A 26,421-nucleotide genomic window follows, 5' to 3' on the forward strand; every position below is an offset into this window, starting at 1 on the left:
CTGGATATTTTTTTTTTAAATGGGACTGTCAATTCTGGTCTGGGGATGGAATCTGGTTTAGGACAGGCGGCTGGGCTCATCGGACTGGGCAGCGTGAGCAAGGCGCGCTGGTCACGGCACAGGACTGGACTGGATCTGCGATGCACTCTGGTCACAGGACTGGACTGGATCTGCCCTTCTTGGTTCTGAGGATATTTATTTTCAGTGGGTAAGCAGTAACAGCACAGCCTGGCTGTATTCTGATGCTTCCCCTTTAGGCTTGTGGGGTTCTGTTCTGGAGTTTGAGGCCTAGCTGAGAATGGTTCAGCTATGAAATGGGCGTTTTGCTTTGCCAAGTTTCTGGAGTCTGGAGCAAGGAAGATGTAGCGTTCAGCAGCAGGGTGCTCCACCAGCATCAGGATAGTGAGTGAATCTCTCTGTCTTCTAAGTGGTGAGCTGTCTCTATGCTATGAACAGATGTCATAAATGGTGTGATTTTATGAGGCTGAGAATCCACCCATAGCCCCTGGAACACGAAATCTACTTTTGGCACAATACATATTTACACATGTGCAACCTCTGTAACAATCACATATACAGTTTACATATTTTACATAGCAGCTACTCCTCAAAACACCGTAGCTGTGGGATCATGTCTCCGCTTTTCACAGAATTTTGCCCTTTTCATCAGGAACACAATGTCCAATTTTTAAACAAATTTCTACAAGTTGGCGCGTTTAACATGGGCATAAGTGTATAAAGTTTCATACTTCTAGCAGAAATACGCGTAAAATCAAATTTCTTGCCATTTCTTTCCAGAACATGTCAAACGATTTTGCCGACTCTTGAAACGGGCAGCCAAAATTTAGATTCACAAATCTGTTACTTTTTATATTTTTCGTAATTTTGACTTACAAGTTATAAAAGTCTTTTAAAAAGGTGTTCTTTGTTAATGTTCAGCCACAGATGGTTCTTTGGGTCCGCCTCTTTTTGTCTCCCTGCAGTCCAGGAGCATTCTCCTTCCTGTTTGCTCCTGGCAGAGGTCATTTACGACTGTCTTCAGACTTCGCATTTCCTTAGCAGCAGCTGTTCATTGTTCCTCATGCCTCTGTAGACCAGGTTCTTTCCAAACCCTGTAATTAACGCTTCTGTGTGATTTCCTGCTGGAGGGAAAGGCCTTCCTTCTGTGAGGAAACCTGTTATTCCAGTTTCGTAGCTTCAGCCAGGCTTATTTTAATTGTTACTTCTGTTGAATTTTCCCTTCTCATAAAACAAACTTGTTTATCAAATCACAGCTAAATTCTCATTCAAGATTTTAAACCATGGGATCCAACAATTACAATATGGGTTACTATCAGTAACAGGCCTCTTAGATTGCAAACATTTGATTTTCAGTTTATACATGTTAAAGTTTAATCAGGCAGGCTCCTGACAGCCGTCATCCCAGCAGCCCTCTGCTGCACAGAGATTTTTGACAGATCCACAGACAGGCCACTTTTGCTGTGGAAATCTCTTATGGTTTCAGCTTTTCAGGACCTTGTAAGTTCACAATGATTTCTTAAACTGAGTGAATTGTAGCACCCAGCAAGAATTTTGGATGTTTGGGGGTGTTCTGTACCGGCATTCTGAAGTTTCAGCAACAAAGAAACAGGGATTTAAAGCAAGATTTTGGGGTTTCATTTAGCAAAGCACTGTTTTTTCCTTCTGTTCTCCATTTTTATTTGTTGTGGAGCCCAGTGACTTATTCCAGTAGTGAGAGCTCTGTCCCACCACTGACAACATGCGTGGCAGATTGGGCAGCCATCTTTTTGTGCTTTGCAAAGCACACTTTTCAGAGGTTTTGGCGAGCACAAGGGTTTTGCGGCCATTTTGCTATTTCTGGCACGATCATTACACAGTGATGCCGCATAGCATAGAAAAAAGTGGGTCAATGCATCCCACAAAGCCCCCCCCTCCCGACTTGAGTTTGACTGCCCGTCAAGGGGAAGTCAAGAGTTTGGGATGTTCTTTCTTTCTTTGGTCCAGGTGGAGATATTCAGCTGCTTCTCCCATCAGTGCTGGAGGAGACACGCTCTCCTCTCCGGTTCTGGATGGGAGTATGGAATGGCACTCCTGGCTCCTTGGGTCTTTCCTCCCGGTCCCCGAGTGGTCCTCCTTGCTAATTAGAAATTCTTGGTTCCAATGCTATGAGACCCAACAGAGCATGTTTATGGACATTTCCCCACTACTGCTCGTGTAGTGGGGCAGATGCATACAGTGAAATACAATTTACAATATTCCCCGCCTGTATTTACTAATGGTTTTAACAAGTGGATTCTTCTAGGTTGCCGGAATGTCCCGCTCTGGGTTTCCGGTTGGCTCCTCTATTTGCCGCAAAGTATGCCTGGGATGGCAACTCCTCAGCTGGTTTATGTGGACCCACTTATCTTCCCCTTCTGCCAAACTGCCCTTGGGAATGCAGATTCTGTAGGCGACTGGTGCGATTCTGTCCACAATTTCGAAAGGACCCCGCCTGGTTGGGAGGAATTTGCGCTGTTTGGCTTGGTTCCTTTGGAAATTGTACAAGTAGACCCGGTCTCCTACTTGGTATTCTTTTTTGGTTGTCTTAAGGTCATAGTGGGTCTTCATACTGTCTGCAGATCTTTCTAAATTCCGCTGAGCATAGGCAAAAGCATGTTGAAGGTGTTTTCTCAGATTCTCAACCTACTCATAAGTTGTGGAGGCATTTATCAAGGTCTGCTCTTAGGTTCTGTAGAGCAGATGCTGGGGTAGCACCATCCTTCATCCAGTCATTAGCTCAAATGGAGATATTTATGTCGCAGAAGAAGGGGTAGATCTGATGGCCATCAGGTAATCGAATGTCCCAACTTGGCCCAGAATCTGCCACAAACATGTTTAATATGCTCACAATAGTAGGCAATGTGTAGTTTCCTTTTGACCCCAAGTATCTCCCACATCTTTGCAATCACTTTGCTAGTGAAGTGACTACCTCGGTCTGACTCAATCCTTTGGGGTAGTCCAAAACGCGAGAAGATGTGATTGATCATCAGGGCAGCTGCTGTTTCTGCCTTGAAAATTAGGGCCGGGAGACATTACACCCATTTAGTGAACAAGCATGTTACGTCAACATGTACTTGTTCCCCCTAGAGGAGCGAATCACGGGCCCGATAAATCAACTTGCAAATCTGACCAATGCAGTGTCATCCCCCTCTTTTGGAGGGGGGCATGGCGTGTGAGTGATGTCTGAAATTGTGCACACACAAGAAACCCCTTCAAGTATTGGTTGAGGTCTTGCCCCATGTGTGGCCAGTATGCAACCTCTCGCAAGATTTATAATGTCGTATGAAATCCCTGATGACCGGCTGTGGTCGCATCATGGGCATGACTTAGCATCAGGCTTCGGAATGAGGTAGGCACCACCCACTGGTCATGCCCAGCTATGGATCTCCTCACCAACAAACCGTTTTGGATTCGGAAATTTTTTGGACATTTGATCAACACTCTGAGGTCCTCTTTCCCAATGTAATCGGGGGAAAGTTCTCAGGATCCTCAATGTGTTGATAAAACTTACCAATTATTGGATCCCCTTTTTGAGCCGTAATCTAATTAGCATCTGGGGTCTCCTCACTCCATTGTGCAGTTGAGAGTTCATTGTAAGCATTTGTCTGGGACCTAGTGGTAGCAGTGACCTGGATTTCCCCCAACAGGGACTCGATCTCCAGTAGATCCCCTTGGATGGCTCTGGTTTTGGCCAGCTGATCAGCTAGGTAATTTCCAGTTTTGTCTGGTCCCTCTGCTTTAGAATGACCCTTGTTCTTTTTCCAGTAGATGGTCATCCCATTCGAGGTGACCAGATCATCAATTTTTTGTATTAATTTTCCATATTTCAAAGGTTTATTATTAGCACATAGCATGCCTCTGGTTTTCTAGTTAACCAGGTGCTCCACGAACCCGTTCCGTACATAATCTGAATCAGTGATTATGACCAGTTTGTGGAGTTGGTGTTGGACAGCAGTGAGCATGGCTTGATGCACAGCCATCAGCTCTGTCACTTGACTACTTCGGGGACGGATTTTGTACCCAGCGGAGGGTTATGGGGCATCATTCACCTATGCTTTCCCTACGCCAGCCACAAGTTCCTTTTCCCCGTTGTTGTCAACATGGTAGAAGCACCCATCCACATAGACAGTGGGAATTCCCTCACAATGGTCTTCTTCATAGACTTTGTGTGGGGAATTAAGGTATGCCTCCATGTTGTCCTTGATTTGGAGACTTTCGTCCTCAAGACAGTTTTCTCTGGCTCAATCGTGCAAGTCAGCCAGACCTTGCGCGAGGGGACCCTTCTTGTTTTGGCCATATGTGACCTCTACAGGAAAGCCTTGCATTGACAGAATCCAGGAAGTAATTCAGGAATTACTCACATTTCCGGCCAGGATTCTGTCACTTTGAAGATATTGCAAAGGTTGGTGTGGAGGCTCCACTATGATGTATTCCCCCTGGATAAAGGGGCGGTAATTCTTCAATGCCCACACCGTTGCCAGGAGTGCCTTCTCACAATCGTTGAATTTTTCCTCGACAGGATAAAGTCTTACTCGCATAGGAGATTACTTTATTGACCTTGTCATGCTTTTGATATAATACTGCCATCAAGCATGTATTTGAGAACCCTGTCTCCAAGAGGAACTTTTTGACAGGGTAAGCTAGGCAAGGCGCTTGTGAGAGGCTTCTTTTGAGTTGTCTTACTACCTCAGCTTGCTCTGGACCCCACTCGACCACCCCCCCTTCAAAAGATGGACCAGGGGTCTTGTGATCTCTGCGTTATCCTCAATGAACTTTCTGCTGTAATTAGTTAGTCCAGGGATTCTACTTAGTTCCCGCAGAGTTGTGGGGTCTTTTGTTTTCTGGAGGGCCTCTACTTTCTTTTCCTGGGGACAGAGACCCTGAGGAGTTATCTCATGCCCCAAGATATTGACACGGGTTCTACACCACTGTGCCTTTTGAAAAGAGAGTTTTGCTCCGTCAGCCCTCAACTGTGTCAGAACATAACGGATCTCCGCTATGTGTTCCTCCACAGTTGAGCTTTTGACTAGAACATAGTCTACATAGGCCAGGTTACCCCTTTCACTGAGGTCGGGCATGGCCTTATGTAGAAAGATGTTAAATTCATTGCCGGAGTTAACGTATCCGAAGAGTGTCCGGGTCCACGTGTACCACTGCCCCCCGAAGGTAAAGGCCAGCTTGTATTGGTCCTCCCTACTGACAGGTACAGTCCAGTACCCATTGGTCAGGTCAATGGCAGTGAATACCTTTGACCCCTGGATCTGGGCTAGCCCTTGGTCAATGTAGGGAAGAGGCCATCAGGAAGTATGGACCCGTTTGTTGAGCTCCCTTAGGTCGGCACAGAGTCTCTACTGGCCGTTTGGTTTCAAAATCCCCAGCACCGGATTATTGAAGGTGCAGTGGACTGGACGAATTATCCCACGGGACTCAAGGTTCTTAATTATTTCAGTAAGGAACTCCATTGATGTGAGAGGCAAACGATATTGCTTCACAAACACTGGCGTCATGCCAAGGTCCGTGGGAATTGTTGTGTGGATGTCGGTGCGACCACAGTCATACGAGGCCACCGCAAAGAGATCTTGAAAATCGAAGAAAACTTGTTTCAGTTTTTGCTTTTGCTCCAGAGTCTAGCAAGCATCAGCTAGGTTGACTCTCTCTTCAACCATCTGCCTGAAGCCCGGAAAGACTTCTGGTTTGGCTATCTCAGCGGCCTCCTCCAGCTGGTTGGAGAAGTCCCTGGTCAAAGTGTTGATTTGGACTGATGGCTTCAGGTGGAGAAGGCAGTCCTTGTGGACTTGAAAGATCACCTCATCCCTCCTGAAGTCACAAGTTACATCTTCCTTACCATAAGGGCAGGAAGAGTACACCAGGAAATTCCCCCCATGCTGGGTGAAGATCCTGTCTGGTGTTGTGTCATCGTCGCTATCACTGTCAAAACAGTCCTTGGGAATTGGTCCTAACAGTTCGTTACCTAAATCTATGGAAAAATGTTGGTCATCAACCGCCATTCCAATAATGGTGCCTGCGACCAGAGTGATACTCTTTAGGTCGCGGTTATCCCCCTCTATTGGAATGGTGTTGTGTTCTATGTTGACTAGTGGTGTTGGGTTTACCCCCAACCCTTGCTATTGGAAATGAGCATTGAGATGGACATAGGCGTCAGGATTTTTCAGTTTCTGTCCTCTTTTAATTTTTACTTCAATGGAGAATTGTCGAGTCCGTTCTGGGATGGTGACTTCCTCTCCAATCTGAATTTCAACTGCATGTGGCAGGAGTTGAGCTGACCTAAATGCTTTCTCTGGGTCATCAAAGTCCATGGGATTACCCTCTAATTGGGACCAGGCTGTGAAGTTTATTAGGTCCAAACTAATGGCAAAGCGATTGAGAATGTCACTGCCTAAATAAAATGCAGCATGGACATCTTGCACGACCCAACAATTATGGACTGTGCTCTTGTTGCCTATGGCAATTTTGAGCCTACACCTGCTAGGCAGGAGATGTTTGGAATTGGGTGTTTCCAGGTCCATTTCCCATTTGTCTAACAGTTTAAATGTGGGAATGGCTTGATCTTTTGGGAGTTTGCGGAACATGGCCTCGCTGATGAAGCTCTTACCGTTGTTCACACACACTCGGGTGAGAACAGAGTCCTTCCCCCTCATTTAACTGAATAGGGATGGACAACTGCTCTCCAAGTTTCTGAATATCAGGCAAGCTTTGAGCTGATTTCTCATCTTTTTGGACTATAGGAATGGTATTTTCTGATTGTGAATTTGTATAGAATTAGAGTAGAAATAGAGAGCACTCCCCATCACTAGTTTGTTGTCCTACTGCAATTACTGTCACGTCTGGAATTTGATTATTCTGGAAGTGGAACTCAATTTGGTCAGGTTTTTGTTCAACCATGTGGCATGTGCATTTTAAACTAACATGGTTGACACTGTTCTAATTTAATTGGTCGGTTAGTCTGGGTCCAGAGGACCTTGTTTACACAATCTATATGGGGAGACAATCTACGCAGGATGTCATTCCCTAGTAAATAAGGTGTGCCCTCTGCAGCCCACAACTATGACCGGGTGCTCCACCTTGTGTCGGCCAATTTTAATGTCTAAATCCGCAGTCCCCTCGACAGGAATTTCCTTCCCATCGAAGTTCTGAAGTTGTCCAGGAAGAGGGGTGAGAGGAATTTGGTATTTCTCCCCCCTTCCCGATTTAAGATGATCAAAGGCCCTTTTTGACAGAAGGGTAGCTTGGGATACAGTGTCCACCAGTGCCAAAATTGTACATTGCCCCTGTATTTGGACCGGGGCATAACATTTTCCCTCCTTTTCCTCAAGGGGGCAAAGATAATGCACATTTTTGGCCAATTGGTGGGTTAATTTCCTTGCTTTGGATACCGACAGAGAGTTGATTTGGGCAGGATTTTGTTTGGGATCTTGGGAACCTGTAAGAAAAAGGTGACAGCTAGATATAGGGGAAGTTTTGGGTTCCCCTGGCTCTGATTCTGGGCTGCCCCCCCCCCCCCCTTCTGGAGGCAGTCCCCAGAATGGGTTTGAACAAGGGGATTTTCGTGCTGGTCATTCTGGGGTTTGATGAGGGGCGGTTTTAACTTGGTCCCCACATCTACCCAGTCTGGATTTGGATCCTTTGGGACCCATTTTTCTTTGGGAGGAGTTCCCACATCCTTGAAGGAGATCTTTTTCCCAGGATCCTCTGAGGACCCCTCTCCTTCAAACTGGAAAATGTGCACCTCCTCCACAAAATGGGCCTTTTTAGTGTCTTTATTTCTCCTCCTCACCCTCTGCTCCTTGGGCTGCAGATTTTCGGGGGCAGGAGATTTTGGTTCTGGTTCCTGGGTTTCCAGGGTCTTTCCACAAGTGGGGAAGGAAGCTTCCTCTAAGGCTTTACAACCCCTTCCCCTTGTGCCTCCTCCCTGGGAACCGGTGGGTTGTCGGGGTTCTTCCCCTTTCATTGTTCTGGAGCACCAGAATCCTGGATTTGATGAGTTCTGAGCCGCCATGCTCATCTGCGGGTGCTGTTGAGCCCTCAGCATGCGCCCAAATCCTTTGCCATGTTCTGGACCTGGCGCTCTATTTGGGACACCCGCTCTGGCTGGTACGGGGTCCTCTGGTCTACCCAGGGTTGATCCCGGGAAGGGTAACTATCCCTTCTCGCATAATACCCCTAGTTAGGATAGTTTGGGTACCCCTTCACCCTTGGCCTCCCCTCTCCCAGATTGGGCTGTCTGAGCTCAGAAAAAGTGGGGAAAGAAAGAAGGTTGTTTTGAGGGTTGAAGTTTGGCGGGTACCGGGGAAAGAAATTTGGTCTGGCATTTGGGTGATTACTGCCCTCCTGGGAAAAATGAGGAGGGAAGTTTCCTGGGTTTCCAGCTGTCTGGTTGGATCCCCCCCTTGGGCTGGTGGAGTCCACACATAGCCCAGGATGGGTCTATTTCCCTTGTAGCTTGGGCGGATGTAGTCAGGGGAGTTAGGGGTCCCATTTGTGGGGTTACCTCTCTAGCTCCCCGTTTGGGATTGGCCCGAGGGCCTTCTGGGTTTGTGGTTGGTGGGATTCTGCACGGGACGGTTTTTAGGCCCCCCATCTCCAGATCTAAAATGGGGGCAACCTTCACCTCTGCCACCTTAGCAGCAGCAGGGATGTTGGTTGGTTTTGTGCTTTTGCTAATATTTTCACTTTCCAACGGCTTCTGCACTTCATAGATGCACGTTGCTTGTTCAATGGCCCAGTCTAGTGATCTTTTCTCATGAAAGTCCCTCACTAGCTGGGTCATAATGTATTTAGGGAGAGCATGAAAAAAGGTGTTCACAAATTCCTTACTGTCAGTGCGCACCGTTCTAGTCGTCTGCGCACAATTCCTGAACAAATTCTTGTGGAGCCTGGTTTTCCCCACATTGTAAGGTTCCTATGAATCGAAAAATGTTTCAGGATGGCCACCCTAATGTGGACCATCTGGAATGGTTCTGATCCTCCAGCCCCGCAAAGAAGCTGGAGTACTCAGGTGAAAATGTCCACTTTACATACTGAATAAAGCTTTGGCTGTCCTTCAGGTGGAAAGTCTCCATCATCTGCTCAAATAATTCAAGGTGTTCCCAAACCAAATATTTGGCATTTTTGTGGTAGGGTGTGATGACGCTCCTAATAGCTTTTATTTGCTTCAGGGGATCCTTGAGTAAAGCCCTCTTAACTTTGTTAGCCATTTTAGTTCTGGCCAGCCTGGTCCACTCATCCTCTGACTCAGAGGCACTGCTACCAGAGGTGGCTGTCTGATCTTCTAGACTCTCCCAGATTCTGAGAGCTTGGAATGGCTGGCAGAATGTGGGGGCCGAGTCTCTTGGGACCTGTGGCGCTCAGAAGAGTCTTCTGACTCTTCCTTGCTCCCAGGATTGGTTGAGTACCCCCTGCCCCCACTGTCCTAGCTGGGAAGAGGTTTTTAATATGCTCTTGTTGGGCCTAGTCTCATGGAATTCCCCACCAAATTTTACTGCCTGATCTCCTGGTAGGTTATATTTCTGAGGATCCAGTTCTCTGATTCTCCCCTCACTGGAATCTCCCTGATCAGAGAAGATGGCCCTAGCACTTGGGAACCTGTACATAGATGCCCGCTCATCCATTTCTGGGAGGCGCTGACCTATTAGCCCCATATTTCCCATTGGGTTGAAGTCTACCATCCCCGTTGCCCTTGGTTCATGTGAGTCAGTGACCATGGGGGTGGCAGAGTCCATGGAATTGAAAGGATTAAAGTCTCTGGCGAGAACAGGGTTCCTAAGGTTATGCTCAGGGGATTCCCTCTCCCATCTGACCTCATCTCTCTCAGCCCCTACTCCCTGATGACATGCAAGAATCCGACCCTTTTGTTCCATTGTTAAGGCCTTAATGGTCTCTATAAGTTGTTCCTGCATGGCTAACTGTCTATGGTGCCTGTCATTTTTTTCACAGAGAGCCTCATTGTCTCTCTGTGCCTCCTGTCTGCATTGGGAGCATTGGGCCAACCTTTGCTGCAGGAGACTCACTTCCTGAGTTCGGTCCTTACTGGCCTGATTATTCATTTCCAGAGCATCTTCCACCCTCCTGGTATGCCCTAACAGCATTTCATAGTCTATTTTGAGTTCACCCAGTCCCTGAAGGGCCAGGTGATTTTCCTCTAGCTCAGTTTTTAAATGGCTGACCTCCTGGCCTAAGGCGTCCCTTTCCTGAGTTAGAGTGCCCCTCTGTGCAGCCAGGTCGTACCTTTGCTTTCTAATAGAACATAATTTTTGGCGCTCCTCATCAAAATCTGTTTGAGTGTGGAGATCCTTCACTATTAATTTATTATTTTCCTCCTTTAGTTCATCAATCTGCCTTTCCAGGGCGACTATCTGCCTTTGTTTGCTCTGTTGTAGAGAATCCAACCTTTCTTGGCACTCTTTTTGCAGTATCAGTAATTTGAGATCCTGCTCAACCTTCTCTTGCTGCAGGAGATCCAGATCTTCCTTTACTTTTGTCAGGTACTGTCAGGTTTCTCTCTCTAATTCTTGGCTCTTTTGTAGCCTTTGCTCTGCAGAGTCCAAATCAGTTTGGGTTTTCTCTAGGGATGGTACTTGCCTTTTTGCCAGATCTAGGTTTTTGACATATTTTTCCTGTATTACTCCAATGTGGAGGTATAGGTAAGCCGCTATTTTGGTCATTTTACATTGCTCTTCTTTTACTTTAGGGGCCATATACAATTCACTAAGTGCCTGGTGTAATGGACCCTGGTCCTGCCATTTATCCAATTCTATGGCAGTTACTTGTTTGTTCCTGCAGCCAAACATTCTCATCCTGCTCTACCCATTCACCCGTGACAAACAATTTGTGCAGTAGGTGGTGTTTGGAAATATTGATTTCCACTGAGGTCGCCATTCCTGAAATATTAATTTCCTTCTGGCTTATCTCAGGATTACTTTACTTTTCCAAGACCGGCCCAACTCCTTTCAGTATTTCTATTGAAGGGTGTTTTTACAGTGTAGCACAGTATGGTAGCCCAAGTAGAGTGTATGTACCCCGTCAGTTAGCACGCTTTGTTAGACTATCACAAGTGGTATGTCTAATTCAGGATCTCGTGACGAGCCCCCAAACTGTAAGTGATTTCAATCCGGCACACACCAAAGTCAACGCCTAGCATGTAGTGCGCAACTGAAATCCTTATTTATTTTTGTCTAAAAGTTCTTTATTCTGAACGATATACCACTCATATCACATCCTTCTCTTGGAACCCCTCACCCCCACCCGCTCACACTGAACCAAGAATCTGTCTGGTTTACAAAAGTAAATATTTATTTATGTATTTAAAATTGAATCACAACATGTTTTAATAAGTACACAACAATCACCAATGGGGTGATGTAACACTGAATATCTTTAGTACACAAGGAGTAGGTAGTGAGCAAAACCATTCAGCACAGAAAATAATACTTTTGTGTTGGTTCAGAGCAGATAGCACTGTGGTTAGAGGTTCCCACTGCACACCCCTCAACCCCCAATAGATAATGTAAAGAGATAGGAGAAGAGAGCAGGTATTCAGGAATGGCAGAATTCAAACAGAATAGCAATCCCACTTTCTCCCTTTCGAACACAAGAGAAAAACTAAGTTGACTGTCAAGCTGTCCGATGGCTTTTAAGGTTATCTTTAAAATGGACTGGACAAAAAACACCAAATCTGGTCAAAATTGCTGAGATTGTTATAAATTCTTATGGGAGCTGCTTTGGATAATTGCACACAAACACAAGCAATGATTTAAACCAAAGAAAACATTTGCAATCTTAAAATTCAAGTTGGAAGCAATTAAAAGCTGTTTTACACGTCTAGGAATTTCCCAAAACTAAAATTAGCGGCAAACTTTTCACTGCGTGATAATCGCGATAACGGGAGAATCACATTGATTTGGAATGCGGTTTTAGGTGCGATTTATAGATATGGATGTTAGCTACAAGCAGAAGTTTTGTTTCTATCACAAAAACGGAGGAAGTTGCAGACGTTTTAGTAGAGGTCGTTTTTTTGAGATAGGCGCAAGAAGGGAAAACAGGAATGCGCTTTTAAAATGACAAATGGGTTTTCTTAAACTAGAGGATGACTATGAACAAAACGAATGGGATCTGGTTTAGGACAGACGGCTGGGCTCATCGGACTGGGTAGTGTCAGTAAGGCACTCTGGTCATGGCAAAGGACTGGACTGGATCTGCGATGCACTCTGGTCACTGCACGGCACAGGACTGGACTGGATCAGCCCTTCCTGGTTCTGGTGATATTGATTTTCAGCAGGCAAGCAGTAACAGCACAGCCCGGCTGTATTATGATGCTTCCCCTTTAGGCTTGTGGGGTTCTGTTCTGGAGTTTGAGGCCTAGCTGCGAATGGTTCAGCTATGAAAATAGGCCTTTTGCTTTGCCAAGTTTCTGGAGTCTGGAGCAAGGAAGATGTAGAGTTCAGAAGCAGGATGCTCCACCAGCATCAGGATAGTGAGTGAATCTGTCTTCTGAGTGGTGAGCTGTCTCTATTTATGCTATGAACAGATGTCATAAAGGGGGTGTGTGGGCTGGTTTCGTCTAAGCTTGCCCCTTTGACAGGTGATTGGGTCACAGTCTCTGCATTGATAGGAGGAGAGAAACAGAGTGTCACCTTTATGGTGTGATTTTATGAGGCTGAGAATCCACCCCTAGCCCCTGTAACACAAAATCTACTTTTGGCACAATACATATTTACACATGTGCAACCTTTATAACAATCACATATACAGATTACATATTTTACATGCAGCCGACAGTGTTTGCCCTAGTCATTTTGCCAGGTGAAAAAATGTGTTGGAAGAATATTTTGGCACTTGGGCACTGTTTGCTGTAGTGCTAATTCCCCATTCACAGGTGCAGGTTATTACCCCACCAATAAGGTTTCTTTTTTCGTTCATCATTTGCAAAGCGAGGTCAGCATTTCGCCTGCCACTGCAGGCTTTGCTGAACGCAAAGAACTGCGTATCTCAGTAAAATATTGCAAACGGTGGCATATAAAAATGACCATTCCAAGCGTTCCCAGCACATACATTGTGGCCCAGCCTGGCTCCACTGTCTGCCACGGGTAGGTAAGAAAGATCCGGGGCGCGCGTGGGGGGTGGGGAGGCATGAGGTTCGGGGAGCATAGGAGGAGGGGTGGATCTAGAGAATTTCGTGGGTGACAATGGAAGTGGTGACTCATGAGGTGAGAATAGGATCGGGGGGAGCTGGGCAATATGTCAATGTGGGAGAATCACGCGCCCACGTGCGATGGCCATGAAGCCATTCATTCCCGAGCTAAGGGAACCTAAGCTATATAATGGGACAGGACAGTGAGTGGTCTTTCTAAGACTGTTGCCTCCTTGGTCACCTGTCTTATCCTTTTGAGAATAATGCAGCGTATTTAATGATTCATTTACTTAAAATAGCCCGGGCGGATTTTTAAGTCAGAATGAGTCTCTTTCCACCAGCATGGCCTCGCTTGGAGGTGGAACTACCTCCAGCTCTTCTGGCGGTACCTCTACCTACACTCTGCCCCTGCCTTCACTAAACACAGAGGTATAAATGACGACTTGATTTAGTGTTTAGCAGAGGAGGGAGCAAGCAGTTTGCAGTAGCGTAGCTACCTCCTCTACCAAATCCCTGTTGGCAAGAGTAGTTCTTTGGTCACATGACGCCAGCTTCAGAAATTCCAAACCGTGCTGCCATTCCTTCCCCCTTGCGGTGCCATTCCTACCCCCTTGCGGTGCCATTCCATCCACCTTGCGGTGCCATTCCTTCGCCCTTGCTCTGTCATTCCTCCCGCCCTTGCTCTGTCATTCCTCCAGCCCTTGCTCTGTCATTCCTCCCGCCCTTGCTCTCATTCCTCCCGCCCTTACTCTGTCATTCCTCCCGCCCTTGCTCTGTCACTCCTCCCGCCCTTGCTCTGTCACTCCTCCCGCCCTTGCTCTGTCACTCCTCCCGCCCTTGCTCGCATTCCTCCCGCCCTTGCTCGCATTCCTCCCGCCCTTGCTCGCATTCCTCCCGCCCTTGCTTGCATTCCTCCCGCCCTTGCTCGCATTCCTCCCGCCCTTGCTCGCATTCCTCCCGCCCTTGCTCTCATTCCTCCCGCCCTTGCTCTCATTCCTTCCGCCCTTGCTCTCATTCCTCCCGCCTTTGCTCTCATTCCTCCCGCCCTTGCTCTGTCATTCCTCCCGCCCTTGCTCTGTCATTCCTCCCGCCCTTGCTCTGCCATTCCTCCCGCCCTTGCTCTGCCATTCCTCCCGCCCTTGCTCTGCCATTCCTCCCGCCCTTGCTCTGCCATTCCTCCCGCCCTTGCTCTGTCATTCCTCCCGCCCTTGCTCTGTCATTCCTCCCGCCCTTGCTCTGTCATTCCTCCCGCCCATGCTCTGTCATTGCGCCCATGCTCTGTCATTGCGCCCAAGCTCTGTCATTGCTTCCCCCTTGCCCTGCCTTTCCTTCATCCCCTTTCGCAGCCATTTGTCCTCCCTTCCCCCTTACTAAACCACTATGGATGTCTGTTGAGTGCGACATATGAATTGGTGGATTTGTTGAGGGCCGGTAGCCTCCATACCACCCACCCATCCAGGACAGCGGGTCTGAGGCGAGCCGACAGCCCCTGGGCTGCCCGCCCATCTGAGAATGCTGCAGCTCACATCTCGCTGAGCAACCTGCCAACACTGCTGCTTGCAGTGGCTGCCCGTCGGGGAGCGACCCCTGCCACGCTTGGTGTCTGATCTCCCCGGGCTCGACTATGGGCCTTGATTGCACAGCTGGGAGATCCCAGGGAATAAAAGCCCAGAGCTTCCAACTGATCCCCACACCGGTTATATGAGGATATGGGATACTGGTGAGTGCACGTTGAGCCAATAAGAGTGAAGAGAACTGTTGCATTGCTATCCCCAGTGCTTCATACTACCTCCAAGGAATGGGGATTTCCTAATGGTGACTTATGGTTTGTGACACTAGCAAGTGTGGCAGGTATCTGGATACTGTTTTGGAGGGGACTATAATACTACTTCAAGTCACGGGAGTGGGTCTAATGACCTAATTACCTTGTATTTGCCTCCCCACAGGCCCTCTTTGAGTCCCCAGGCAACGTGGGTTTCTGGGTTGCGTTTTTCCAGGGAGCAAAACGTTGGGACTGTTGCTTCCTGCGGGGGACTACCGTTTGGGCTGCTTGTTTTGGGCCATGAGTGCACAGAAGGTGGACCGACCATGAAATCTTCTAAGTCCAAAGAGAAGTGCATGACTTCCATCAAAGACTTCCTGCAATCTTCCAAGGCACCACCGCCCGGGCAGTCGGTAGTTGACCGGCTTCGGCGACTGATTTTGATTTGCAACTAGCTACTAAAGCAGACCTTGCCCAATTTCTTGAATCCATTCAAACAGGGATGGCATCCACTGTCCAGGAGCTAAAGAGTTCCTTTCAGGAACTGTCACACTGTCCAGCAATTTTAACATCTAAGTGACCTGGAGACTGCCTTCTGCGATCATGCTCATTCTTATGACCAGCTTCAACAGCGAGTGGCAGCTCTCGAGGTGCATAAGCGGATCACGGAAGAGTGTCTGGATGATAGCGAGAATCGCTCCTGAAGAAATAATGTCTGGATCCGAGGCATCCCCAGAAGGTCTGGACCGTGATCTAGAGGCAAATGTGGGAGACCTCTTTCCGATCATCCTTGGAGACACTGAGCAGGCCGATTTGATGCTGGATTGTACACATTGTGTTTTTGAATTTTCGACATCATCAAAAACATCTTCCAGACCTTCTGTCTAGGGTTCCCTTCTTCCGGACCAAGGAACTTATTTCCCAGAAGCTTGGGGCACAACGTGGTGTTACATTTCGAGGTGCAGACCTGCAAATATTTCAGGACTTATCACAAGGAACTGTGCAACGCCGCTGGAAGATGAAACCACATCTAGGTGGGGTTATTCCTTTCACATAATGTTCACGTACAAGGGGACCCAGCACCAATTTATGACGCTGGCTGCAGTATTAGGTGTTAAAGATTCCCCGCACAGAGATAGAACTGCCTGAGGCTCTTGGGCAGGAAGGCCCCTGACAGGACTGATCCAGGGTGCCCTCCAGGAGAGGTAAACGCCAGGATCGAATAAGCCCCGATAATGGAAAGTGGAGAAAGGAGCAGAAGCCCAGAAGAGGGCCTACATGACTATTTAACACACATTGGGCCTCATCACTGGTAGAGTGGACCAGTAAAAATGCAGCGGTAATAGCGTTACCGCCGCATTACTGCTTCACCGAATCATGTGTTTGGGCGACAAGTAGCAGACTTACCTCCCAGTTTTGAGCTGTGGGTAAATCATGCCACTTGACGCCTATTTGCAGCGCTATTAGCGTGACAGTAATAGGGCCCAACATGCCCCATAGAGTCCTTTAGACTCTTAACAAAATGGGGATTAACACCCTTATCACAACTCAGGATCCGTCGCTAATAGCGTCAGACCGAGTTGCAGCAAAGCTATTTGGCATTGGCGGTATCCCGGTGCATTTATAGCCGGGATACAGCCAAACTTCTGATGAGGCCCTTTGACCCTTTTGATTTAGGGGTTTGGTGTTTATGGAGCCTGGCTCTGTATGGTTGCTAATGTTGTCCAGTTTGGTTTTGAATAGTTGGGATGGGTGCATCCTCCGGGCTGCTTATTATTTCATGTGTATGTATAGGTGGTCCGGGCATCCGGAGTACACGCCCTCATTGGATTCATTGGTAGCCCAATGCTTACCCCGCAAAGGATAGTTCCCATTTTCTCTTTTTGGGTTTTAGGTTTGTTTTATTTTCTTTTTATATTGCACTGGACCGGTCTCTCTGACATTACATTTTGGTTACTTTGAGGCACATATTGGTGGAATGGTCTCATGTCTTGGAATTGTGAGTTTAAGAAGGGTTGGATGTCGGCTCCGGTCCTAAGAGCTAGTACAGAATAGGGATTGGGTGCTTTTACGTGGTTGCAGGCTGTTCATTTAAATGGCTGATCTTAGTGCTTTAACTAAACGTGCAGGGGATCCACTCCCCTAGGAAGCGTAAGAGTGTGCTGACGAAACTGATTGAATTGAAGGTTGATATTGTTTTATTACAGGAGACGCACTTGCTGATGGCGAGTTGGTTTAGGCTCTGCTCTAAGTGGTTCTCCCGCCAGTATTTTGCATCCTCTCCGACCAAACCTGCATGGGTGGCCGTCTTGTTTGCCCTCTTGTTGTATTTCGCCTTAGTTAAGATATAGAGATCAGCAGGATTGTTACTTAGGCCTTTACATCCTCCTGGGTGACATAGATCTTACTCTGTTCTCTAGTTATGGCCCCAGCCAATCTCAAGATGCTTTTTATGCTTGCATTATTCCACATGTCACCAATTTCAGGTGGGAGAACTCATTATTAGGGGGTGATTTTAATGTGGTGTTGGAAGGAGGGCTGGACAGATCCAGTAGGGTTGGGGGACCAGATGGAGGTGAATCTGAATCCTTGGGGCAGGCAATAGGGGACCTGCAACTGGTAGACATTTGGAGATCGCAACACCCCCTTACAAAGAATTATACCTATTTCTCTCCTGTGCACCACAACCACTCTCGACTCAATTTCTTTTTGGTTTCTCACTCCCTTGCCCCAAAAGTGCTGGACTCTGCTACAGAGGTAGCGGTGGTCTCGGACCATGCTCCAATCACGCTGCAGATTAAAAGCTGGCGTTGGGAACTAGGAGGACTAGTATCTGGAACATCAATGACTTACTGTTGATAGATGTGGCCTATAGCGCCGCTATTTCCGATAGGATCGCCTTACACTTTCAGGAAAATCTTACTGGGGACGTGCCCATGGCAATGGTTTGGGACGCTTTAAAGCCCATGCTTTAGGGGTGGGGGTGGTGCTTATCAGATTTGCCACTTCTAGGAAACCTATGTTGATGTCTCAGAGAGAGGCAGCAGAGAAGCGTGTGTTGGAATTGGACAAGCAGTATAAAGAGGTGGGCTCCAGGCAAGTGTATAGGCAACTCCAAGTAGCCAGGTCTGAATTTAAGGTGCTCTGGGCATCGAATATCTCTTATAAACTGTTGCAGACAAAGCTATTTTATTTCAGCACTTCTAATAAGGCTTTGCGAATTCTTATTTATAAATTGAGGTAAAAAAGGGATAAGAATATAATAGTGTGGCTACAGGGTGAAAGCTCTAATATGCACACACTAGTGGGGTACTACTCATCTTTATGTGGGGCAGGTACATGGGACACGGATGCCCAAACAGACTTGGTGGCCTGGCCAAATCTCCCCTTAATACCAGCTGATTTTTGTCCAAATATGGAAGGCCCGATCACGTTAGTCGAAGTTACACGGGTAATTCGGTCCCTCCCTAATAATAAAGCCCCAGGAACCGGATGGGTACTCTGCTCTTTTTTTATAAACCATGCATCGATCTTCTTGCACCCCATCTCATTACCTTATTTAACAGCTCTGTTACTACTGGAGAGATTTCGCTTACTATGGGCGGGTCCCTGTTGATTCTTATTGGTAAACCGGATAAAGAGCCTAGCCTTTGTAAGTCTTATCGACCGATCGCAGTACTGAATTATGATGCCCAAATCTATTCCAAGGTTCTTGCAGCTAGATGTCCTCGCCAGTATAATCCAATTAGACCAGACAGGTTTTGTTCCGGAGTGTTATACATTAGATAATATGCAGAGGACCCTGAATGTGGTCGAGTATGCAAAGCGTTATGACCAGGAATTGTCTGTGCTATCCATTGCTGCTGAGAAAGCATTCGACCACATGAACTGTATATATCTATCCATAGTACTATGCAGTTTTGGGCCCGTTTATCAAAATAATTCTGGCTAATTTTGCCCACCCGAGCACACGCACAAAAATAAATAGAGCCCTATCTGAACCATTGACCCTGGCTAGAGGAACACGTCATGGTTGTCCATTGTCCCCGCTCCTACTTCAACTGTCGATGGAGCCCTTGGCGACCCATATCTGGCTGGTGGAAGATATAGGTGGGATCACTTTTGCGGGCTACTAGCATAACATTGCTGATTACCTTATTTTATATTCACCACCCCAAGGTTACCTAGCCCATTTGGCTTCTCTATTGGACTCTTTCCACCGGGTGTCTCAAATATTTAGGGATCCAGATTACACCCGCACACCCAATAACTCAACTTTACCATAGGAATATCCCCGACCTGATTTCTTTGACTAAATCTGAGTTACTGAGGTGGGCGCAATTAAATATTTCCTGACTTGGATGGGTGGCTGCTCTTAAAATGACACTGTTGCCACACCTGCTGTATGTCTTTCAAGCCATCCCAATATGGATACCCAAGCGAGTACTCCAGGAGTTGCAATTCCTTCTTTTTAGGTTTATCTGGGCAAAAAGGTTCCTGAGGGTCTCCCGGTGTACGCTGATGACTGCGAAAGATAGGGGCGGTCTAGGGGTCCCAGATATAGAAAGCTATCGTTATGCTGCATTGTTGGCTCCCTTATTGAATAGCATAACTGCAGCCGGTAACACCAAATACTGGTTGTATATGGAGCAGGATATGATTCCTGCCCCCTTGCACAACTGGTGTTGGAGGTCCCCCAAGTTTCGATGCCTAGAGATTAGGCTCTTACCGATGACTCGTGTTTTGATGACTTACCTGGGACAACGCTGCCCGGAAGTACTCTGGAAACTATTTCTCTACCCTCTCAACCGCATTTGGAATAAATCCAAGTTCCCACCAGGTTGCCAGCAGGGTAGGTTTGTGAGATGGGTCGAAGGAGCTCTAGAACACTTGGGACAGCTATTTGAGGCCAACCAACCACAGATGTTTGATAAATGCAAGCAGCCGTTTATGGTGCGGCGAGGTTGACAAATGTGCTTATATACAACTTTGTTACTGGGTGTCCCCAGCAAGCGTGCATCGTCATGCTAAGCACGATACGACTCTGTTTGAAGACATCTTTACAAGGGGGCCCCCTTCACAGAAGATCTCCCTGTACCAGGTTCTGCCCCCACATCCATATATGGTAAAATGGGAGGAAGATCTGAATGCCCCTGTAGGTGACCTGGTGTGGTATACTGTATGGACTCGGGCTGGTAAATTATCTAGATGCCTCACCCTGCAGGTGAACAGTTATAAATAGTTATTCCGGTAGTACATGTTAGGGAGATTTATCATTTGTATGCTTCATCCTCTCTCCTAGTGAGACCCCCAGCACTTTTTGCTGGACCTTTTTCTTTAATCCTGAATGAGTGGAGCCTTGTTCCACTCATTCATTCTATGGGCTCAGTCTTTTGGAACTCTGTTCTTTATGTTTTACTGTCCTATGGAGTCTACTTTCCTCCATATCTCTTTTAGCGCATCTATATTTTACTTTTGCAGCACACAGCTCCTTATGGGCATTGTTTTGGGAACCCTCTGAGAATTTTCCGACCCGTCACCTACACTCGGGAGATTCTTACAAACTCAAACAACCCTGCTTCAGTTTGGCAACATTTGGGGGTTGTAGTTTCCCAGTGAGGGCACCAAGAAAATGGAATTCCCTCCCTCTTGCAATAGGACCATTAATACACTTTCAGGATTAAAAAAGCTTTGAAAATCTACCTCTTCAGGCTTACTATTGTCTAATGCTCATATTTGCCTGAATTCTCTCTACATCCTTAACTATCTCTTCTTTTATTTGATTTGACCTTGGACTGTTTACTGATCATTCTTGCTTCACCCGCGTTGTTTTGTTGTGTTCTGTCTGTATTGTTCTTGTGTCTACACTCTTGCTTGTGCCCTGAGCCCCATGGGCATGTGGCGGCATACAAGAAATAAAATAATTAAATACATTCATTTCCTTATCCTAGAGAAACTACAGTTCTTAAGGAAGGATGGAGAGATACTTAGTACCTCTCTTAAAACATTAGATTCTGAGAGATGGGCACCACCACTTTGTGGAGTGCCAGGGTGATACCTAGTATCCCCCTTCTCTCTGATCATGTGACTTTTATGTCTCATAGACAATCTCCTAGTTATGGCTGGTGGCAGTGGATGTGTTATACCAACTATTGTGTAATTTTCTACCGCAGGCTATGCTCATAGCCCCGGTTAGGCACAATAGGGTCACACAAGTACTAACTGGTTGCCATTACTAGCGTGGTTGTTCATTGTCGGCACTTATTCTACCTTCCTGGGAGGGGAGGACTGTGTGAGTGTTTTGTCTTTGGAGGGAACCCTTCGGTGTCCCCGCGTAGGCTCCATTATATCTGAGCAGAAAGGAAGTGGGGGAAGAGTTTTTAACTCCCTTGCCAGCTCCCATAGCCACCTGCCCCTTTTAACCAGAGAAGCATGCAGACCCTTTGCAACACAGAGAAGCGACCACTGCTGTCCTGACCCCGTTTTCTGTGCGACCGAGAAACTCCAAAGAGGACAACTTCTCTTTGACTGGTGGAAACAACCACTCCCAAGACTGCCTTTAATCAGAACCATCTCCTGAGGTGCTGTGCCTCTCCAGAGCTGCAGAACCCCAATACCAAGAGACCCACGACCCAATTGAAGTACATTGTTGTGGAAAGGCCATATCCGTCCAAGTCTTTGCTGAGCTCCAGTTGAATCTCCAGTAACATGGCCGACCCATCCAAGTCCCCTCAACAGAGTATGGGACTTCAGGAACCGAAGAAGGTTGTCAAGGTGAATTGCATCCTTTGTTGGTGCTGCATAAAAGGTGCCAAAACGGCAGAGTGACCAGAGAAGTAGCTGAAATCCGTGCCAGAGGTCCCATCTCGAGACTGCTGCTGGGAGATCCTGTCCATTGTCCTGTCTTAAGTCATCAGACCAAGGAATCCGGAGGTTGTGTCTTGTGCTGACACATTGAGAAGAGTCCCAGCCACAAAGATTGCTTCAAACCAAAGGTACTCTGTGGAAAAAGGTATTGCTTACCTTGATCCAAAAAGTTGCTCTGCAGCATTGGAGTGCACGTAGGTGTGTCCAGGGCAACACCCTCTTTTCTCCAACCTAAGCTGCTGCTTGTGTCTCTTCAGCGAGTTCTTTAACATGGTCTCCAACGTTGGTTGTATCCTCTTGCATCGTAGAGACTAGAAAATATCCACACAAGTTTTTGTTGTTCTGCTGCTTGTCAAGACTTTAAGACCTCTCCGAACTGCCTTTAGCTAGGGTTGTGTTTTGGACCTTAAAAGACTTACCGTGTGAAGAAACTGCCTCCTAAACCTTAAGCCTTGCTATGGTTACATTAACCAACTATTAATCTTCCCAAAAGTCACTATCTTCTGTGGGTTTGCAGAGTAAAGTATTTACCGTATTGCTTGTAAGTTTTGCGAGTGCGCGTTATTACCGATAATACCATAGAACTGTCATTATTGTCTAAAGCTGTAACAATTGTAACTACAAACTAAGCAGCGGCCTTTGAAAAGTATTCTTAAGTATTCCTGGAAGTGTTTTGGTTTAATGTGCTACGTATTTAAAAGTGATTCTTGTGTAAATATAATAAATCTATATTTTAATACACATTTATTGAGTGAGTTTCTTTGATGTGCATTACTAACTAGGTTCACTGTACTTACCTACTGCTCAAATCTTCCTCTTATGATAAGCCTAACTTCTCTGCCACTCTACCAAGGTTCTATGAGTAGTACAGCCTGATACTAAGAGTTGTGGATCTGCAAACCATTGGGATAGTTTTGTGAATTCGATGGAACTTTGGGAAAACTCCCCTACCAGTACCTTCCCCCTGCGAGGCTTCGCAGGATGGACCTGACTGTATCCAACCGATGATGGAGGTGTACACAAGCACCAGGCACCCTTTTCCATACGGTGGCCCTGTGCGTTAATCCAACCTTACTGGAAGGAAATCCTGGCTCAGATTAAGCCGATAACTTGGATAGAACTTCTGATGGTGCCCCTGGTGGTACTGTTGGGTGATGAAGATCTAGAAGGGCACTATATGCTGTCTGCCAGAACGGGCCGCTTGCTTACACACTTCCTGGTTGTAGCCAGGGTAGTGCTGGCACGCGTTTGGAAGGCCCCCACTGCGCCAGACATCAGAGAATGTTGGGTTAAAGTATGGTTTATCTAAGCCATGTGCAAGATTGAGGCCAATCTTATGGAGGACATGACTTAAGTTCTTGATTGAATGGAACCGTTTTATTCAGTTTGTGACCCAAAATGAGAATCCTGGCCTGCTATGCCTCATGGCATGAGATCCTTTACTTTATTGTAGCTTTCGAACTCCTTTGTTCACCCAGTGTTGCAGCTTTAAGTGATTTGCTTCCAGTGCTTTTTTTGGTGTCCAGGTGTAGAAAAAGTGTGCTTCTTTTAATTTAATGCGCAGCATGGTCCTGTCCAGTAACGGGCTTATTATGTAATAAGATGATCGCTGAGGAGGCGATATTTAATTTTGTTGTTGGTTAAAAATTATGCCTTTTTGATTCTCCTACCTCCTTAATATCCTCTTATGTTTTGTTTTGTGATTTCTTTATATGCTTTCAGTACAATTTTAATGTACATTTTTCTTTTATCACTGTTCACCTTTTAATCAGTTAAATAATTTTTCATATTTCGTAGAACTCTCCAAATAACATGGCAGGGATGAATAACCCTCCAGGAACTCCTCGAGACGACGGCGAGATGGGTGGCAATTTCTTAAATCCTTTCCAAAGTGAAAGCGTAAGCAATCCTTATGACAATATTGAAGCCAAATGATTAAGTGTATTCTTCCGTGTCCTTGATTAGCAATGTTGTATTTGTGGCCGTGTGTGTGTGGCCATGAAATTGGGAATCACAAATCTGTTTCAGGTGTGGTCCTTAACAGTAAAACTATCAATTGGATCATTTGTAAGCAGTAACAATTAGTGTAGGGCGACATCGTCCAGAACCATCCTATGGAATAAATCACAGAATATCAGAAACGTCCCCTTATTCCATGGTATTTTCTGCCGAGCCACTGTTAGCGGATTCCCTGCTCTGCTTGGCACATGGAAGCCATGCTTTTCCTAATGGAGGCTGCAAAGTGGCAGGACTTCTCTTTTTAATGGGGGCATCTCCATCCTGTGACCAGAGCAGCAGGCTAGGCCTAGTAGGTAGGTAGGTGGGTGGGGTGAACAGGATTTTACTTATGTTTAGCTATCAGTTCCTCTTTTATATCGTTATATATTTTATAAGGTTCGTCAATAAGACTCCCTTGCCTCAGTCTAAAAAAAATGCATGGCTTGTTCTAATGCATGCCAAGAGGCTAAAGTGCCTGACCGCCTCACCAGACATGCTTCCTGCTGCAGATTGCCAAATAAGTCCCTCCATGTGATGTTAATAGGAAAAGCCTAGGACACTAGCATCTGTAAAGAGTGTTGCCAGCCGAAGTGGATTATCGTGTTGGTGTCCGCACAGTTCCGGAGTAAGGGCATGGGCATGGTGCTGGTACGCAATCAGGGTCTGTTGAAGAACAGTGTGTCAGATTTATGGGAATCTAGATATCTAAGGTACCTATCCTCATAACATGCACTGAAGACTGCAACGCAAGATGGAGGCCTTATTTAATAAACGCGTTTCTCCATTTCTGTGAAAGGATCAAATCTACTGCACAGAATGCGTTGCCTAGATCCCCCATTCCTCCCACATGTTACAGGTGAACCGTGCTGCCTTGTTTTGCATCCTGCGTGTCTCCATGTTCCATTTGTAAGAGCACATTTAGAGCCAATACGGGGCATTAGTTGTTGTTGTGCGTTGTTGGAGCTTCCTAAATATGGACCAAGCAAATGTATGTTAACTCTCCCAGATTACAAGTATTACTCTGTGGGCTGCAGCTCTCTGTAGTCTGAAAATCCCTTGCTAGTGAAATGACAGCACACGTTTGCCCCCTGCCTCTGTTACCTGTTCACAGTCCGCCCCTTGCTCGTGTGACTCTGCTCCTCCAGTCATGCTCACTTATTTGATCTGTTTTCATGTTACTTTCTATGTTTACTGATTTTGGATTCTCTCTTCCTGTAGTACTCGCCCAGCATGACAATGAGTGTGTGATTCCTGCCTCGCCGCCACCCGACAGTGGAACGAGTGCTGCTCAGCCATCACCCTGGAGATGTTCGTTCAATTGAAGAGTTCAAATGTAGGCCAAGAAAATAACAAATCAAGAAAGCGTCTTAAGCTATATATTTAAAAACAGGATGTTTCCAGAAGAGCCATTCTCCAAAACAAAGGCTGCTATCTTTCTCAGATTCCATCCCGAGAACGTGCACACCTTCGCGCCGAAGAAGCGCGGCATTCACAGGGCTGAGCACCGCCACAGAAGAACTCTGCTCACAAAGTATCACATCATAGCCCTCGTCCTCTCTCCAGCGGTAGAACTGTCTAGTTTTGACTGGCATGACATGGAGACGGGAAATTGCACCTCTTGAAGTCCAGGACTTTGCCTCATGAGACCTTTGATGTAAAGCAACAATCACACATGAACACTAACTGCTCAATCATATGAAATACTGAATGAGCCGGGTTGCTTAGGAATGGGAGAGGGGTATGTGGTCCTGAAATTTTGCAAGAATGTTCCACCTTGGTAATTACAGGACCATTGGTCACCAAAAATATGGCAAAGAGTTAAGTGATCATTTTGTTTCCTTGCTGACCTATCACAAGATGGGGAGTATGTCCTTCCAAAGAGAAAAGCCTCTTGAGAGGAAGGTTATCGCGGTTGTGAACTGGCCAACACAAAGAAGATCCAAAAAAAACTATCTATTAATTCGATTAAAAATAAATAGTAGGCCAACCCGGACATTATAACAAGGCAGCGGACTCTTCGACTCGTCTCCATGTTTGATTTTTTTTTTGACTGACTTCAGACTTCACAGTGGCTTTTCTTAGGCATTTGCCAGTATTCAGGAACTTGGTGCAGGCCTCAGAATTCAGAGGGTGGAAGACTGCTAACATATGTACTGATTCTTCTGGCCTTTCTGACCTACAGTCACATGGTACTCTTATTTGCATGAAATACTTTTGTTGTTTCCAGAAAAAGTGGGGTGAAGCCGTAGCGCTTGGAGTTGGGTATGGGTGTCTTTGAAAGCCCTAGAGTTGTTGGGACGTCCAGGAGATTCAGTGGCTACATTGCCGGCAGGGTGAGTTCACCGGAACATTGGTCTATTTATTGCCCATTCCTGTATAATACAAACAGTAACTTTCAGATGTCCATTACAAAAGATGGACAGTGCAAAACAAGATGATTTTCTTGTGGACGTTCTGTGTTTAAGGGGATGGTGAAGAGGCGGGGTGCTACAGAACGAGACTAATCAAGCAAATTTAAGTTGTTGGTTGTGCCCAAAACAGTGGTGTTGGCTCACTTCCATCCTGATCTAAGCAGAGTGTGGCCAAAGCGAGCATCGATGTCCTTCAG

The 26,421-nt window shown here is 46.4% G+C and overlaps 1 protein-coding gene across 6 annotated transcripts in view; it reads left to right on the top strand.

Moving 5' to 3' along the window:
* The window catches only part of LOC138572668 (single-stranded DNA-binding protein 3-like), a 1,217,622-nt gene extending 1,192,008 nt beyond the window's left edge, over window positions 1-25,614 (top strand). For 5 of the 6 annotated variants that reach the window (XM_069649276.1, XM_069649277.1, XM_069649278.1 and 2 more), the window contains 2 exons: window positions 23,613-23,714; window positions 25,032-25,194. In XM_069649276.1, the coding sequence (XP_069505377.1) occupies window positions 23,613-23,714; window positions 25,032-25,061 (132 nt within the window). In that variant the 3' untranslated portion in view covers window positions 25,062-25,194. Of the gene's footprint in view, window positions 1-23,612; window positions 23,715-25,031 lie in introns of all 6 variants that reach the window. The other variant, XM_069649275.1, reaches the window with a different exon arrangement.
* Window positions 25,615-26,421: the final 807 nt, after the last annotated feature.

Source organism: Ambystoma mexicanum, chromosome 1p (assembly GCF_040938575.1).
Source record: "Ambystoma mexicanum isolate Mex_15411 chromosome 1p, UKY_AmexF1_1, whole genome shotgun sequence".
NCBI lineage: Eukaryota > Metazoa > Chordata > Amphibia > Caudata > Ambystomatidae > Ambystoma > Ambystoma mexicanum.